This window comes from Cyprinodon tularosa, unplaced genomic scaffold (assembly GCF_016077235.1).
Source record: "Cyprinodon tularosa strain WSP-4 unplaced genomic scaffold, ASM1607723v1 ctg159, whole genome shotgun sequence".
In the NCBI taxonomy this organism is placed as follows: Eukaryota; Metazoa; Chordata; class Actinopteri; order Cyprinodontiformes; family Cyprinodontidae; genus Cyprinodon; species Cyprinodon tularosa.
The window spans coordinates 145,221-161,801 of NW_024038427.1; the positions used below are offsets into that span (position 1 = coordinate 145,221).

At 36.4% G+C, this 16,581-nt stretch overlaps 1 protein-coding gene across 1 annotated transcript; it reads right to left on the bottom strand.

Annotated features, from left to right (window-relative positions):
- Positions 1–1,079: 1,079 nt before the first annotated feature.
- ccdc97 (coiled-coil domain containing 97) lies at positions 1,080–11,072 on the bottom strand. The gene is made up of 7 exons (XM_038280306.1): positions 10,708–11,072; positions 10,470–10,634; positions 7,560–7,719; positions 3,570–3,658; positions 3,297–3,474; positions 3,082–3,205; positions 1,080–1,347 (listed from the first exon to the last, which is right to left on the bottom strand). The coding sequence occupies exons 1-7, from the start codon at positions 10,870–10,872 to the stop codon at positions 1,203–1,205; spliced, it is 1,026 nt and encodes a 341-aa protein (XP_038136234.1). The 5' UTR covers positions 10,873–11,072; the 3' UTR covers positions 1,080–1,202.
- Between the last annotated feature and the right edge of the window lie 5,509 nt (positions 11,073–16,581).

A 16,581-nucleotide genomic window follows, 5' to 3' on the forward strand; every position in this document is an offset into this window, starting at 1 on the left:
TTTTTGCATGTTTCTGTGGCAATGTCACAGTGTCCGAATGAGCCTGGGAAACTACTAGTGTTTGAAGTGGTGCTAGTTCCTCTCATTTGGACAGAGTCTTTCTGAAAATTAACCGTGTTCGTCTTCGTATGAACGGGCCGGGAACCACTGCAGCTTTACTTGCAGAGATGGCAAAAGTACTCACTTTCCGTACTTGAGTAAAAGTACAGATACTTGTGTTAAAAAATACTCTGGTAAAAGTGGAAGTACTGATTAAACTTCTTTACTCAAGTAAAAGTAACAAAGTACAGGCTTGTAAATTTACTTAGAGTATAAAAGTAGAAACCACTTTTTTCATGCCGCTGCCTACATTTTAAATGGATGTCTGCCAATAGGACTAGATCTCCGTTGTGTCCATACTACTATGCTAACGCCACCGCCACCAAGCTGCAATGATTTGCCGCCAATGAATACCGCCGAATCTGTCGATTCATCTTGTAGTGGTGCGTCAAATGCAACATAGATTCCCATCCAATTAGATTGAATTTGGTATTGATGACGTGAAAAATAATAACGGTAACTCCATTGAAATGATTCAAAACTAAAGTAACGAGCCAATTTTTTTAAAATGTAAGGAGTAGAGGGTACAGATATTTGTTTAAAAATGTAAGGAGTAGAAGTAAAAAGTCGCCATAAAAATAAGTAGTAAAGTAAAAATATCAGAAAAATCTTCTTGAGTACAGTAACGAAGTATTTGTACTTCGTTACTTCCCATCTCTGCTTTCTTGACACAGAATACATTCAATCCCATTCTCTGCAGGATAATCTTCCATAGGACACCAAAAAGTAATTGCTGTGATATTACCTCTAAACTGTAAAGTTAACTTCCCTTAAAGCTTTGTTTCCTGTTTATTTGTGGCAGAGATAATTAAAGGAACAGCACCAGTCTTCTGTTTAGGGTTTGATCACAACTGATTCCTCTGAAATCCTAAAGCTCCTTTTTGCCAAAAGCATGTTCAGATAGTATTGGTTACTAATAAGAACAAATTTGAATCTGCTAGATCTTTTATATAAAGATGTGAAAGAACAAAACAGAGTAGTAAAAGACCAAAATGCTTTTTAATGCAGACAAATGTAACAATCCAAATCTCAAATGTTTATATTTTTACATTCTTATTTACAGATGAATCAGAGCAGCAGAGTCATTCTGAATGAACCATTCCCTACTCAGCCATGTTCTCTTCTTCATCATCCTTTTCCATCTCCTCCTCCTCTTCCTCCTCCTCGTCATCTTCATCAAAGTATTTATCCTCAGCATCTCTGCTGACAATGTCCAGGTTGTCATAGTCAGGGTTATCATCCACCTCACTGCAACATACAAAATTCAGTTATTATATATTTAAAAGAACCAAGCTATTAAAAATTTCAGATATTTTATCGTAATATATTTTTAGATATGAAGGCTATACTGAAGGTTTTATGATATATCAATTAATTAAAAGATCATTTTTAATTCAAGTAATCAATAAAAAATGTAACTTTCGGTCAGATGCTACTAATCCCAATATACACAGATACTTCAGGTTCTTATGTTGATATAGCTCTAAGGATGTGATGATCTGCAATCCAGACATCAGTTTCTATATGAACAATGCTTCGAGATTTAATCAATCAAAAATCTAACGTATTTCTGGACGCAGAACTGCAGATGTATCCAAATACTAAGATATCCAGTTCATGCTTGCCATTATGTTTGATTCATAGGAATATTTAAGGATCATGTGTTCGCTGAATAGTTATACATTTCCACTGTGATCACATTGGTCTGGATTCTCTCATCCTCCTGTCATCAACAAATATCCCAGACGTGTCCATTTGCTGTGACATCTGCTTGAAGCTGCAGGTGGTAATCTAGTATTTCTTATTGCTAATGCATCCATTTTCATTTTTTCTTTGCTCTAAACCAGAGGTCACATATTAGCAGACCGTGGTCCGGATCTGGACCCACCTGCTGGCTAATCCGGACCCAACCTGATTTAAAACATTTATATATTACCGCATGGTGTCCGACGGCAGTGTCTAATTTCACTTGCAGTGCTTCTACTGTTTCTACGGTAAAGCCCTCCAGAGTGTCCAGCACCAGGCTACATGTCATACAAATTAGCCAATGAGCTGCTGTCATTCTGTGTTGCTGCTGCTGCTACTTTTAGACACAGCAAGCAAACCTGTGGCAAGTCGGACGATGGGAAAGAAGGAGAAGATGATGAGAAAAAGAGAAAGTGTGGACTGCTCGAAGAACTGTGGTGAACTGGTGACAGAAAAGTGCAATGGTGCTCAAAGATGACCCTGCACATTTAGAGTATGTTTGGCTCAACCTGCTGCTGTGAAGCAGGATTCTCCATGAACAGAATCAAAAATAAATATGGATCCAGGATCAAAATGAGAACCCTGATATGTGCTTTAGAATGGCTTTGTCTCCATTCAAACCCAGGTTTAAAGCCTTGCAGGGCAGCATAAAGCCCTCTGCTCTCATTAAGCCAGAAAAAAGAAAGAAAAAACAAAAACAAACGGTCAGTTCAGGTGTTTTATAAAAGATGTGAATTAGAAACTGAACGATTGTTGTTCTCTACTTCAAAAAGCCATTTAGATTTTAAAATGGAAAAATTTTATATTTTTTTTATATAATTTTTTATTTAACAAGTTAATGTTTAACATGGGGGCATAATTTTAATTTTGTGTCAATTCTGTTAAAAGTAACAGATTATAATTAAAAATGTCTCCGGACCTTTACTGGATGATGATTGTCTTTATTCGGACACCACTGAGTTTTAATTGGTTACCCCTACTCTAAACTTTCTAGCCTCTTTTTATAGGATATCCTCCATTTAGAGGGCAAGCGATAAACCTTACATCTCTATATTAGTAATGAATTTCTACTAGTCTTATATGATATTCTAATTTTCTATTCAAAAATATGAATTTCTCTTTTCTTTTTAATTTACTCAATGAAATAAAAAAAACTTTCCCTTTCTATTCCAACCTTTTTAGATTCATTTGTAAATTAAAATATAAATTCTCAACGTAGCAATGACCTTAACCGACCTGTAGTTAAAATCCTTGTCTTTGCCATCCAGGAAACGCTGATGCATCTGACTGATGAACTCCTCCCTCAGCAGAGCCTTCTCCTCTGCGTTGGGCTCCCATCCTTTCGGCTGTTCTCCGTCATCTACGTGACAAACATGCATCGGTTGGATGGAGACTGGAAGAGAAACTAAAACTACATTTTCTGACATCTCTGCCAGTTCCAACACTCTTACCCTCATCATCTTCATCCTCCTCTTGGGCACCATCTTCTCTCTCCTGCTGCTCCTGCAGACGGCTCTGGATGAGACGCTCCTGGTAGGAGTTCAGAAGGAGATTGGCAAGCCCACATGATCCTCCTCCTTGTCCCTCCTGTGCACCCTCCAGCATGGCCTCCTGGGAACGCTCCAACACCTAAAATATAAATCAATTCAAGCAGTTCGTCATTTTCAAGATTCTGTCTATATATGCACATCGAAAAATATTGTTGACTAAGAAATGACAGGGACCTCTTCGTCAGTCAGGAACTGGCCAATATATTGCTCATACAGCAGCGGCTCCCTCATCCGCATCTGTTCCTCACTGAAATACTCACCCGCTGCAATGAGAAGAGAAGAGGAAGAGGAAAGATTGACATCTCCAGTTCATCATCAAATGGTTTAGGAAAATATTTTCAAAGAACAGTGGTGACGATCTTCGGATTCCTTCTTCTAACACAGCATAGACCTCTATAAATATTTCAAAGGATAACCATAGATACAAAATGTCTAACCTGTCATTCTGATTCCTTTCTGCGACAAAAACACTCCCTAATTAACCTGGGCTTTTCATGTGTGTGGCTTCGCGCACACACCTCCAGATTGTCCCTATGACCTGTTCACTTAATCTATGTTGAAACACACAAAATTCCTAATCTACATGCATTTGTCACCATCTTGTAACTTAAATGTCAGGTGTTGCGTGTGTTTCATCCTGTTGTGATTTTTCCATCCACATACAGCAGATCAAAAAACAGCATTCACTATATATTAACAGAATGGCTGTTATTTATTTTGGCGCTTTAAATTAAAGTAAACTCACAATCATTGAAGATCTTTTTTTCAGAGAAATATGTTTTTTCAACCTACCTTTCACACTAAAGAAGCCCTTTGAAGTATTTAGAGAAGAAGACTTAGGAATAGTCTTTGCATTACAAGTGAAAATGAACTTTGATGCAGTTAACTCACAGCGATCAATATAAAAAAAAAATGATTCTGGGTCATTTGAAAGTTCTCGCTGATATTAGGGAGAGAGCAGCATGTGGCAGGTGAGTATTAGTGTTATCTAGAGGTGTCAAGTAAAAAAGTACAAATACTTTGTTACTTAAGTAGAAATTTAGCTATCTACACTTTACTGGAGTAATTATTTTTGTTTTCTTCTTTTTTTCTATACTTTCTTCTGTACATTTTAAAAATAGACTTGTTAGTTTTGTTTCATATAAGCTCATTTTTGTTATGGCCTGTTGGTATTTAAAAAAAAAATTCATCCAGACAATTAATTTCTTTGTCGTTGGAGTCAGTACTGCACCAACTTCTTCTTTGCCACATACCAAAAATAAAGATTTTTTGACGATGATGAAAAGTTAAATTTGACACTGTTACCTTTAGTTGTATATCTAAGAATATTCAGTATAAGGAAATTATCATCCAGAATTGTAGAAAAATATTCCTTTAATAGGATAGTGCAGGTAAGCTTCTGTCCTTAACATTTTGTCCTTCATTACTTTTAGACTTCAAGTAGTCTTAAAATTGGTACTTTTACAATGTATTTGAGCATAATGCTTATGTTGATACTGTAACTTCTACAAAAGGGTTTTTTAAACAGTAGGATTTATACTTCTACTTAAGTAATAAATATTAATACTTTTGACACGTCTGGTGTTATCAGGGTTATTGTTAGCTCATTAGTTCAGACATGATCAGGTAAAAACTAAAGTTAATAGTTAGTATAGTTAATATTTAAACTAGTATCTATTGTGCTGCATGACTCAATGCATTGACAGTGTGACTAAACCTTCTTAATTCCCTATTTTCTTTATATGGGGAATTTCTACTTGTTCAGAAAGGTGGGCAGTAACTAGATTTATTGACTTAGTTACATTTATTCTTTTTTTTGTTGTTGATTTTTTTAAACCTTTAACTTTTACCTGAGTAATATCATTATGATTCTTACTTTAGTAAAATGTATGTCAACTCGACCCAATGAAAGTAACTTTACTGATTGAAAAACAAGCTTTTACACAAAGCCTCCAAAACAGACACATCATTGACATTTATGTTAAAATTGTGCATTGCTTTTTGTGCACAAATTTATTTTAGATACGCAAAACTCAAGGTAATATACTGTAAACAGCACATAGTGATTACTGAAGCTACTTTACAAAGTTCTATCATGTACACTTTATTGGATTAACCGATTATTTAAGTAATCATCAACTAATTTAGTAATCTAATAATCATTAAATTCAGTATAGAGACTATAAAACATTTCTCTAGTTCACAGAGCAACCCACTTAGAGAAGTAATTATAACAAGATAGTGAAAAAATATATAAATATTTTAGATAAAAAACTTTTCATCTGTCAATATGCTCTATCAGAGCTCCTGAAGGGGAAAACTTTTATTTTCATATGGTTTAATTTAGCAAAAAATCTTCTTTAAGGAATGTTTTGATATCTGATTACTAATCGATTAATCAATTAGCAAAATAATCATTATTTGCAGCCCTATTGTATACAATGCCAACTGTACGGATGTATCGTAGTTCTATGTAGAGAAAAAAAAATCATTTGGAAAACTGTTTCTTCTGACAGAAGTTGTTGCTTTATAATTATACTATATTATTAATTTTACTTTAGTGCCAGAATTTGCACATAACCTTACCCCTTGGTTAATGGGAGTGTGAAAGTGGTGTCGCTGCAATATGCTTTCTGCCAGGTACGCTATTCCACCAGCAGTGATTTAGAGCGGAGCGCCTCTCTGTGGTTGGACTCATATAACAAAAGGATGGACTATCGTATGGTAGTAGATCATTTGTAGGCTATAAATAGAACAAAATTCTGTAAAGGGTTTATTTGGGAAGCACTACTGGCATTTTTTGGGGCTGCTTTCTTTGGATCTCTCATCAATAAAGTGAGTTCAAACATTTCATTTTTCTTTTTTATTCATAAACTATATGAACAGAATTTCTTACTTTCTTATAACAGTCCAGATTGCAAAGACTTTGCTAATAACTTCTTGATCAAACTACTTTAATTCTAGACTAAAACGCAATCAAAAGTCTGCTCATGTAGTCTTGTAAACTCGACTGGATCCACTTTGCTTTTGATCAACTGACTTCGTGTCTGATGATCCGCTCTGCTCCACATTGACATGGCGTCACTGCAGCAAGGAAGAAAAAAAAAAAAGGAAGAACATGCTACATATTTCAGAGAAGCAGTGAGCACTGATGCATCTGGGGGATGCTTCAGAGACTCACAGGCTGGAAAAGCTCTGAATGACTAGAGTTACTGCATGGCCAAGCACAGCTGCACCCCTTTCCCATCCAATGGAACAGAGGGATTATATTTCAGTCTGTCTTCTTACATTAATCTAAAAGGTGAATCAGATCTCATGATCAGTTACGCAGTTCTTCAGCAGCCTTATTACAAAATACTTTTTTTACTCTTACTTGAATAATTACTTTTTATACACTTGACTAAAATAGATTACAGTAATGCTACATATTTGGTCCTCTACCCACCTCTGATTTCTTTGTGTAAGGTTCCAGGTGCAAAGCTGTGGTGCAGCCGCTACGTTTCTAGAACTAGTAAGAGTTATGCAACCACAAAACCTTCCATACCATAAAACAGGAAAGCTTTGACTCTGATTGCCAGACTACTGAGTGACAGTCATTGTACTCAATAAAGATTAAATTGGTCCCAGGTACTTAGAGATTCCCTTCCATACAGAAAGCCCATATTCTTATCTTCAGCTACAACAGTATACATGTCAGATTAAATAATACCACTTATACGTCTTGATAGTATTTACTTTAGTGTATCTCTTATACTATATCTGTTGGTTGTGCTGTTCTTTTTACATCTCTTTGCAGGTGATGAAGCAGACTGAAGACGTTTTATCATTATCTCCCCATTTTCTCCTCTTTCTTTCATCTTTTCTCCTTTTTTTCCTTTCCTGTTCTACTGACATTGCAGTGTCCATATAATCTGTAATACTCCCAGCATGAATTATAATAAAGCAATTTATATGCATAAATCATGCGGAACACTATGGCGATAGCCGTACTGCTCCACTTGTGAAAGTAAAATCTGCTGGGCTCTTTTTTGGCATCAAGACAATTATTCTTATTTCCACATTGCACAGAGAGTATGCTGTCTGGTGATAAAAAATAAAATAAAGATAAAATAAAGATCTTATTAATCAGTAGAAGGGCTTTCAATCATTTCACCAAACCCCTACCCTTCTGTAGCGCCCTGAGGGCTGCATAACGGTGGTTTCTGACTCTGGTTCTGTTGGTGCGTCCTGCAGCTCGCTTCTGCACCAACTGGCTGTAGTGCTGAGCCCTCGGGTCTGAGCTGACGTGGGAAAAAGCAGGAAGGTGGTCGGGCTTCAAATGGGCCTGCGATGGGGAAGAGCACAAAGTGTAAGAAATATGGTATCAGTTTATTAAGCTCATTTTCATTTGACACTATGAATGTTGTTTGTTTGGTATTTTGTTATCCATTCAGATAAAAGGTTTGTCAGGGAATTAATTTTTCTTTAGTTTTAATATGTTAACACTCTGGTGGTTGTTGTTGGCTGTTGCCTTTCAGTAAATAAAGATTAAAAAAATCAAAAACAAATCTAACACACTGCACAGGTATTTGAAACTTTGTTTTCTCCACACTGTCTGATGAAGTTTTATATTATTGTTTTATATCAGATTCTGAAGGTATACCAACTAATTTTACAACACCTTTCGTGCTGGAGGGCTGCAGCTCCCCCTGCTGGAGAAGCAACAGAATTACAAGTAAGCCTGGACTATAAAAAATAAATAAATGTGATTATGTGAAATTATGTGAGAAAAAAATAATCATACGGTGCTAAAAGTTAAAAACAAATAACTTTGAATCGATTGCCGTATGGCTTGATCCTCATCATAACAATGTGAGTCCTGCCATTTATGCCATTCAACCACCCAAACTGTTCAGGATGAGCCCATGTAGTACACAGTAAGTTTCACTATATGTGCACCATGACAAAAAAAAAAGATATCAACTGCAGTCAAATGAACCTAGAGATGATGTTTTATAATAATAAAAAAAAAATAGAAATTTGAAATAGAGTTTGTTTCCTGCAGCAAAGCAACAGTCTGCCTTTTTGCTCTCCTTCAATGTCAGTTGTTTCTCCAATCCTCCACTTGTTGTAAGCTGTCTTTTCTCAGAATATGGTGAAATAGTTTCAAATAGTGCATGTGTGTCCTCACAATCAGTAGCCATAACGACCCACATGCTTCCTCAGCACCCTCCTGTTAAAATGTGTTCCAGCGGCTATGATACCTTTAAACAATTATAAGAAGATCACAGAAGGATGCCACTGCTTTGTTTGCTTCTGGATAATCTGTGGATGTATTTTTAAGGGGTAGAGTTAACTTAAATGCCTTAATAAGACCAAAAACCATTTGATCACGATAAAATAAAATTATATACATCAAGTGTCCCTCCTGGTGGTGTTTAGATTACCCCCTTTTTTTTTTTTTTTAGCTTAAACAGAAGTCCAGCTTAATTTGTGATAAGCAGACAAGAACAGATGTGGTGCCATCTGCTGGCAGAAGTATCGGAAATCCAGATGGGGACAACTGAGGCAGCTACATAGTAAAGAGCCTGATTGTCCTGTAATGACTTTTGGTAAAGCAACAGCTTGGCGTAGTCAAAGACCAACCGATGCTAATTAAATAAACGGTTCTATTGCATCTTTAAGTTCTAGATAACCCTCCTAAAAACCTACTATCAGATCATCAAGGGAAAAGAAAATTCCTGTTCCTAGCAAACATCAACGGGGGAACAGCGTGAAGGTAAAACATTTTCCAATAAAAGAAATTTTAAAAAGTCATGCGTTTTTAGATAGATTGGAAAACATTTAGTAGGGCTGCGCCATTTTCCTGCTTTCTCAGATATGGTCAAGAAGAAAACAGCCCTCAGAAAGAAAGTATAGACTTACTCTGCAACTTGTGCTTAAATCAATGATTTTGTTAAACATGACTTTAATCAATTCTGTTAATGCTTAAAGATGTTTCCCTCTTTGTGTACACAATCTGAGAAACCCTCCTGCTCGGATTGAACACGGGTGATCAAATGATTTAACGCAGCCTAGGCATGAGTACTTAGACTGTAGACTAAGAAAACCTTTGCTATCACTAGTATAACTATTAATAAGATCATCTATTTATGCATAACTCTGCAGCCACCCGCGAGTGCTTCCATAGCCTTAGCTCCCACTTCAGAGAACACCAATGTTTATACTGTATTTTAAGTTCTAGTTCAGTCTTATCCGTCTTGGAAACAAATATTTTTTTGGCGTTTCCTTCACAATGCATCCTGGACTTTTCTTTACTATTTCAACAACTTTGTTGGAACATGCTAAATTGCTAAGAACATTACTTCCTTGTGTACTCAAAGGGCTTTATTTACAAACTGTGCAAAAGCAAGGCTTAGCACACATGAAAAAAAAAAAATACCCCAGGAGGACAGGATCCTTTTTCAGAAATACTTTGTATGCAACTAGAGCGAACTTTTAGCCTATAAATCTAAAAATGTTACAGTGTGACTATGCCCCTTTAAGACAACATGAGAGACATGCTTTAAAACAAAAAAAATGAGTTGCAACTTCTTAATATTAACATAAGTATAAGCCGTGAGAATATCCAGACCTAATACTGTTAAGGAAATAGTTTGTTTTGGTGCAGAGAATCAACCTTGAATAAAAGCAAAGACCTTGTGAAGATGCAGTCAAAAGCTGCCATGCATTATCCATAGTGAAACCACACCTGAAAGGCCACTCAGAAATGAAGAAGCCATTGATCTAAGAACAACATAACATGCCTGGTTAGTCTGCAAATGCATCCAGAACACATACAACAAAATTGGAGACATAAAGCTGAGGTGTTTGGTCATAATAGTCACTGTTTGGTTTTAGGCAAATGGGAGATGCTGAAAACAAGGAAGCACTGGTGTCTATTTAATAACAGTGGAAGCATTTAGATCTATGGGTTACTGTTCCAGAGGAAGTATTGCTTTGATCTATGTCTTTCTGGGAGTTTTTGATCAGCAGCTAGGAGAAATATGGCTCCTATCTGCATGCAGAAGCCGTAAAGGATGTGCTGTCACTTACATGGTACCTCTCCAGGAAGACCAGCGGTCTGCTGCGGTACTGATGCAGCAGCTCCTCTCTCCGCTCCCCGTAGGTCAGCTCAGCCTCTCCGATCTGCTGGCTCTTCACTGGGCTCCCACTCATGGCTACAGACTCTATCATGTCTCCCACACAGCTAGGCTCTGCCTGCAGGGAGAAACACAGCAATCAGAGGAAGAAAAGGTACCACAACTTCTAAGAAAAGCCTTTGAAATCTCACGGAGGGGTCCTGCTGGAGGTCCGTCCTGCTATCCGTGGAGTATCTGGGTCTGTAGTGTTCGTATGTCTGTAAAGGACCAGCAGGTTCCTCTGGTAATACCTCCCTGTTTTCACTCTCACACAAACTGGGCTGTGCTTTAGCAGGAGGGTCGATTTCACCCCACATAGCTAAACTCCAGCAGGTTTAACTAAATAACGTGAATTTCTGCGCTCAGTAGGTCGCCGCAAAAAAAAGAACGAGTAAACTTTTAAATATCAAACTGTGATCATTCTAACACGGAAAATGTTATTTAATGTTAATGATTATATTATGCTAAGATGTTCGTTTTGCTGTTTTCGCTGCCATAACTGTCCGTCATTATTACAGTTCCCTCTATTTGCGGCTGAAAGGAAGGTTCCGCTTCCAGTAAATCCTTAGTGTTACTATTTGTCGCCATCTAGTGGTAGATTGTTAAACAGTCTTTAATTGCCTGCCAAAGTATTCACCTTTTCTATAATTCCAGCGTCCTTAAATAAAATTTTGAAATATTTAATTTAATTTTAAATTACTCTTTAGTAGGTAGAAAAAATGTAATTTTTGAATAACAAACTTTTAGACGGAAAATATTATCAGTTAGTTTTACTCTTGATTAACAACAAAATAAAATGAGATCGATAATAGGACAGATCTTCAGCAGCCTTAAATATATCAACTTTGACATAAATCCATTTATCCATCTGTCTGTCTGTCTGTTTGTCTGTCCATAACAATATATGTTTTGACATTATCTCATTTGAGAATAACAAAAAATGTGGCTAAAAATTTGTAAATAAAAATAAATACATAAATAAATAAACCTTAGAGGTTATAAACAAATAATCACAAAAGAGAGTTCCTAAAATATGAGTCAGTTTTCTGATAGTCAAACCATCCTCTCCAATTAGTTACAACAAACAAACAAAAAATAGAATGGGTTTGGCGCAATAGTTCGCTCTGGCTAGCTTTAGCTCCATCTCAACAGTAGGGGGTGCTGTCGGCGTGTTGTCTTGTAAATTTCAAAGCAGTAGCTTACAATTTAAGTTTTGCTTTTCACATGGGGCTTCATAGCAAGGGGTCACCTCTTCTTTCTAACATGCTTTGATCTAGTTCATAGCCTAGTCATTCTGGATGGCGCATCTCACTAACACTCCAATCTAAACAGCTTCAGTGTCTTAAAAACAGTATTCTGTTGCCAATACTGTGTGCCACTATGTGTTTTCGGGATAATAGGTTAAGTTAGCAGCATTCTGGATGAAAGTACTAATTTTGAAAACCTGAAACCTGCATTTTTTAAATATTTACAAAGGGGGTCTTTGCTTCCTTTAGGGCCCTAAAGCTTGTTATCTATGATTATTAATTAGCTGAAAGTTTCATAATGAAACAAAAGGAAAATTAGCCTAGTAAACTAGCCCCACCCGCATGCAGCCAAAATCATTTTTGCCGGCGAGTTTGGTCTAGCCTCGATTAATGCCCCAGGCCCTAGAAGTGGCGGACCAATTACAACGCAGAGAAGGGCTTTGAATTTTTGGATGCAGGGTTTTGAGGGCGTGACGACAAAGCTGCACGACACTGGAGAAAGCACAACAAGGAAGATGGGAACAACTATTGAACAGTAGCATGGACACATTCCATTCAAAGTTAAAGGTTCTCTTTCTGTTGCTGTTGTTCAATAAAAGTACATTTAAAGATAATTTGAGGCAAGAATATAGTACTTTAAAGCATCACTATATGGTCCATTTACCGATTTAATGCGTAAATAAAAAACTATTTCCGAAGTTGAGAGGACCGCAGCAACCAGCAGACCTCCAAGGCTAAGGGCAGCCAGGGCTAACCACAGCCCGTCTGCAGCAGCCCTCTCTCGGCTTAGCCGGGTGTGAAGGACCGCTGGCTCTGATGGCGATTTTTGACTCAGCTTTGGAATCAGTTTGGGAAGGATTAGACTTGGGGTTTTTCATTAAAAAGTGAGCAGGAAGAGGCTCTACGCTCATCCTCCACCAGCTTTCTGTCGTGCTTACTACGTCACAGTCAGTTGTGCTCATTGGTCAGAGCGTTGGCCAATAGGCACAGACATGGTTTGAAAAAAAACGGGTTGTTCTCTTCAACAATCTTCTGATGTCTCATTCATCTGGGCCTGACTAAATTACACATTTAATCTCACATTTAGTCTGGTTTATCAGGCTTCAGGAAAATAGGTGATTGTCCTTTAAAAACTTCAATGGGGTTTAAGGATTTGCTCTTTCTTAGTCCCGCCCCCTGCTGGATTAAAGGTGTAGCACTGTTTTTTTTAGGCTGAATTAAACTCATGGTCCATGGCTTTTGTAAAGAATGGGAACAGAATGCCCACAAGGAAACAAACCATAAGGCTTACGGTGTAAAGGGGGCTATGATGATAAAGAACATGTTAGTATTGAAAAGTTGCAGCTTCCTGTTAATATTATACAATATTTACTCAGTAAACAGCACACATGTAGTCGAAGAGCAAACAAGAGAATCCTAACAGGTGGAGGAGGAGGAGCTGGACTTCAGCTAACTTAATGCTTGATAACATTTCTGCCTCTTCAAAGGAAAATGAAACCAAACACGCAGCGGCCAATATCTTGGAACTCTCTGCCTTATTCCTGTAATTTGGTCATTGAAGTGAAGCAGAGATCAGTGTTAGCTTGGATTCATTACCTTTTATGAAGTTAAATATAACCAAGTCATGACACATGTTGGCTGATAAACCCAATGAACTAATTACTAAACTATATCGAAATATGAGATGCCAGCCTTTAATATTAGCAACATGGATCCTGACACAGACGGTGTTATATTCTGATGTCAGAAATAAATAATCTGATCAGTCATTCATTTGAACACATACAGTATTGAGTCTGTTTACAGATTAAATGTATGCACACTGGAGATTTGTTTTGAAACACTGTTTTGGCAACATTTGTGGATTTATTTATTTATTTTATTATTTATCATCAGTTTATTTCTAATTTTGGAGATTTACAGCCACAATGAGACAAATGCTTTCATAGTCAGATGATTTAAGCAACAACCTATTTTAGATCTTTGCTCACAGGATGAGTTTACACATCCTCATTTGCTGTTACCGTTGCCAAGGAGTTTCCAGCTCATAAAGAAGATCAGAGTGTACTAACCAAAAATTTAGAGAAGATGACTCTGACCTGAGGAGACTGATAAAACCCAGAGGAGCCGTGCTGAATCCGGACAGCCTCCTGCCTCACAGATGTCATTAAGCACATTGATGATGGCTGTCAAATTGAGAAAATTAGGGCTGTGAATCAATTACATTTTTCAATTAACCAAATCTTCTGTTTATGAGGATTTAATTTTTGGGAAATAAGGATTTGCTTCCATCAGTGGGCTTCCCTAGCCCAGAGAGAGATCAGTTTTTCACTTTTTTGTCCAAATGTGCACTCATATCTGATAAAGTAGCTCACTCTTTGATACCACCACCTGCACATATTTAGGGGGTTATGTATTTTTATTACAAGCATGTTTCAGAGTTTGAATATTATTTCCCTTTAAATAAAGGTCACTTTTCCAGAGTGATTGGTGAAATAAAAGCTACTAATTTTCTGTAACATGGCATAAGAGAGAAAAAAAATACATTAATTCGATTTGGTTAAAAAAAAAAAAACTAATAGGAAATTAGGTTTTTATGTCAAATTGCCAAATCCTAGTGTAAATATTTAACTTTTTTATTGGTCAAAAAGGCAAATATGAAGATTGACTGGCATTTGATGGGTTCCTCAAGTAAAAAAAAAACCCTGATTTACTTTAACTGTGAAAGAAAAAGAACCCCAATATTTTAACTATAATTTTTTTAATCACACTCCTTAATGTTTTTTTTTTTTTTTTTTTTTTTTTTTGGGGAACCTAAAATAAAAACTACTGGTTAAATTCTTGGAACAGTTTCAAATAATGAAAAGTCTAATAAATCAGCTTTGATTTTCTAAAAAAACAAAAAACAAAAAAACTCCATGCTAACCCTAACCCTATGTCCAACAAAAATAAATAAAAGTCATACCTCCTAAATCTATTAGCCAAGTATGATACCTCACTGACTCCTCATTGTGCTGCAGTTGCAGCCTATCTCCATGGTATTATGACATTGCATTATGATTATATCATTGTGTTTAGGCTCATACAATATCATATATGTCAATAGCATAACCTAACCCTGACAGTGAAAATGATCACTGATTCATGTTAAGACCTCACCTTGAACCTCACCATCCTCATCTTTGTGTTGCATTTCTGCTCCTAAACATACAAAATATCTCCAACATGTTGTCTAAAGTATAGCTGCTGAGCATAAAGGTGGCACACTGGGGAAAAAAGTATCATTCTACGTTTTAAATGTGAAGTTGTATTAAAATTAGAAAAAAAAAAGATTAACTGGATGGTTGACATTGACATTGCTTGGGAACACGGGCAAAGTTAGCAGCTCAGTAGGAGCTGGTGTTACAACAAAATCCTTCCTTACTGCCAACAGTATCGGGATAGCACTTGTCATGGCGAGCGCTGAAGTACTTCTGCTTTGGCGTATGTGTCCTTAGCTGAATATGCCCATTTGGAGCAACACATTGAATAACAGCCTCTAATTTATGCTGGGTTGATTTCAGCAATGTGTTTATCATAGTTCTAAGATTCTGTTTCCTACACAGAGCACAATGCAAACAAAGATGCAGGAATTATTCACATTCAGCTGTACAAGCATAATAAACACAATTAGCAGGGACAGAATTGTGATTGTTTTGTTGTATGGAGTTATTATATATCAGAAGCTGGATTTATTTATTCTTTCCAAAAAATAAAAAATAAAAATAAAAGATTTTTAATTTTCTTCAGAAGAAACAACCCTGCTGTGTAAGAACAATGCATGTTCCAACAAATTAAACACAGAAATATCCCCTTTTACTCAATAAATCAATGCATAACCTAATTCTGTTTTTTGCTTTACCAACTTTGTTATTTTTGAAGCAAACCTACATTTTCTTCTCTCTTCTCCGGTATACCACGAACATGACATCTAACATTAGCTACTTTTAAACCTTACTGACAGATTTGAAGAAACTACTTAGGTTATTACCATCAAAGCAGGCCCTCTCTCACCTTTTGATGCCATGTCCTATTAGGGGTTGTCACCTGGGACAAAATCTCGATAACAAAGACATCCAAAGCTGTCAGTAGAGGTAAACAGGTGTTTTAAACCCAGAGGCAGGTTTAAAGAAGGTGACAGACAGACAGACAGAGAAAGAAAGCTCTGGCCCTTTAGGAACCCACCTGAACCGTCAAACACAGTTAAACCCCAGATATAAAAGTTAAAATAGTAAAATAGTCAAAAAAATCGCTTAATATTCTGCGCATAAAAAACTAATTTCCCACAGATGAAACAAATAAAAACCTTGTAAATCATAAAATATTTTTTTTCCCCTTATATAGATTTTTTTCTTTATATCTTACATTATTGCTTTAGAAAATGATTCATTGCTTATTTCCTGTAAGCTGTATAATGTCCAAGTCAAAGACGTAGACTGGCAAGAGTTGTAATAAACAGTTATTAATGTCTCCAAACACCTTGACTAGAGCTGTCATCATAAAATAACGGGAAATATAAATAGAGCAAAGCTGGTAGACACATACTCTAAAAATTGAAGGTGCTGGGGGCTCAGATTTATATTTGTGAAGAAAAAAATTTAAAATCTATGTAGTCTATATTGATAAAGGAACAACATTTACAAACAAGTTTCAGATTTTTTTTTTATTTGCATTTATATCAACAAATAAGCTGCATAATGGAAAGATGGTAAAGATCTGCTTTTGTCATTGATTTGAAGT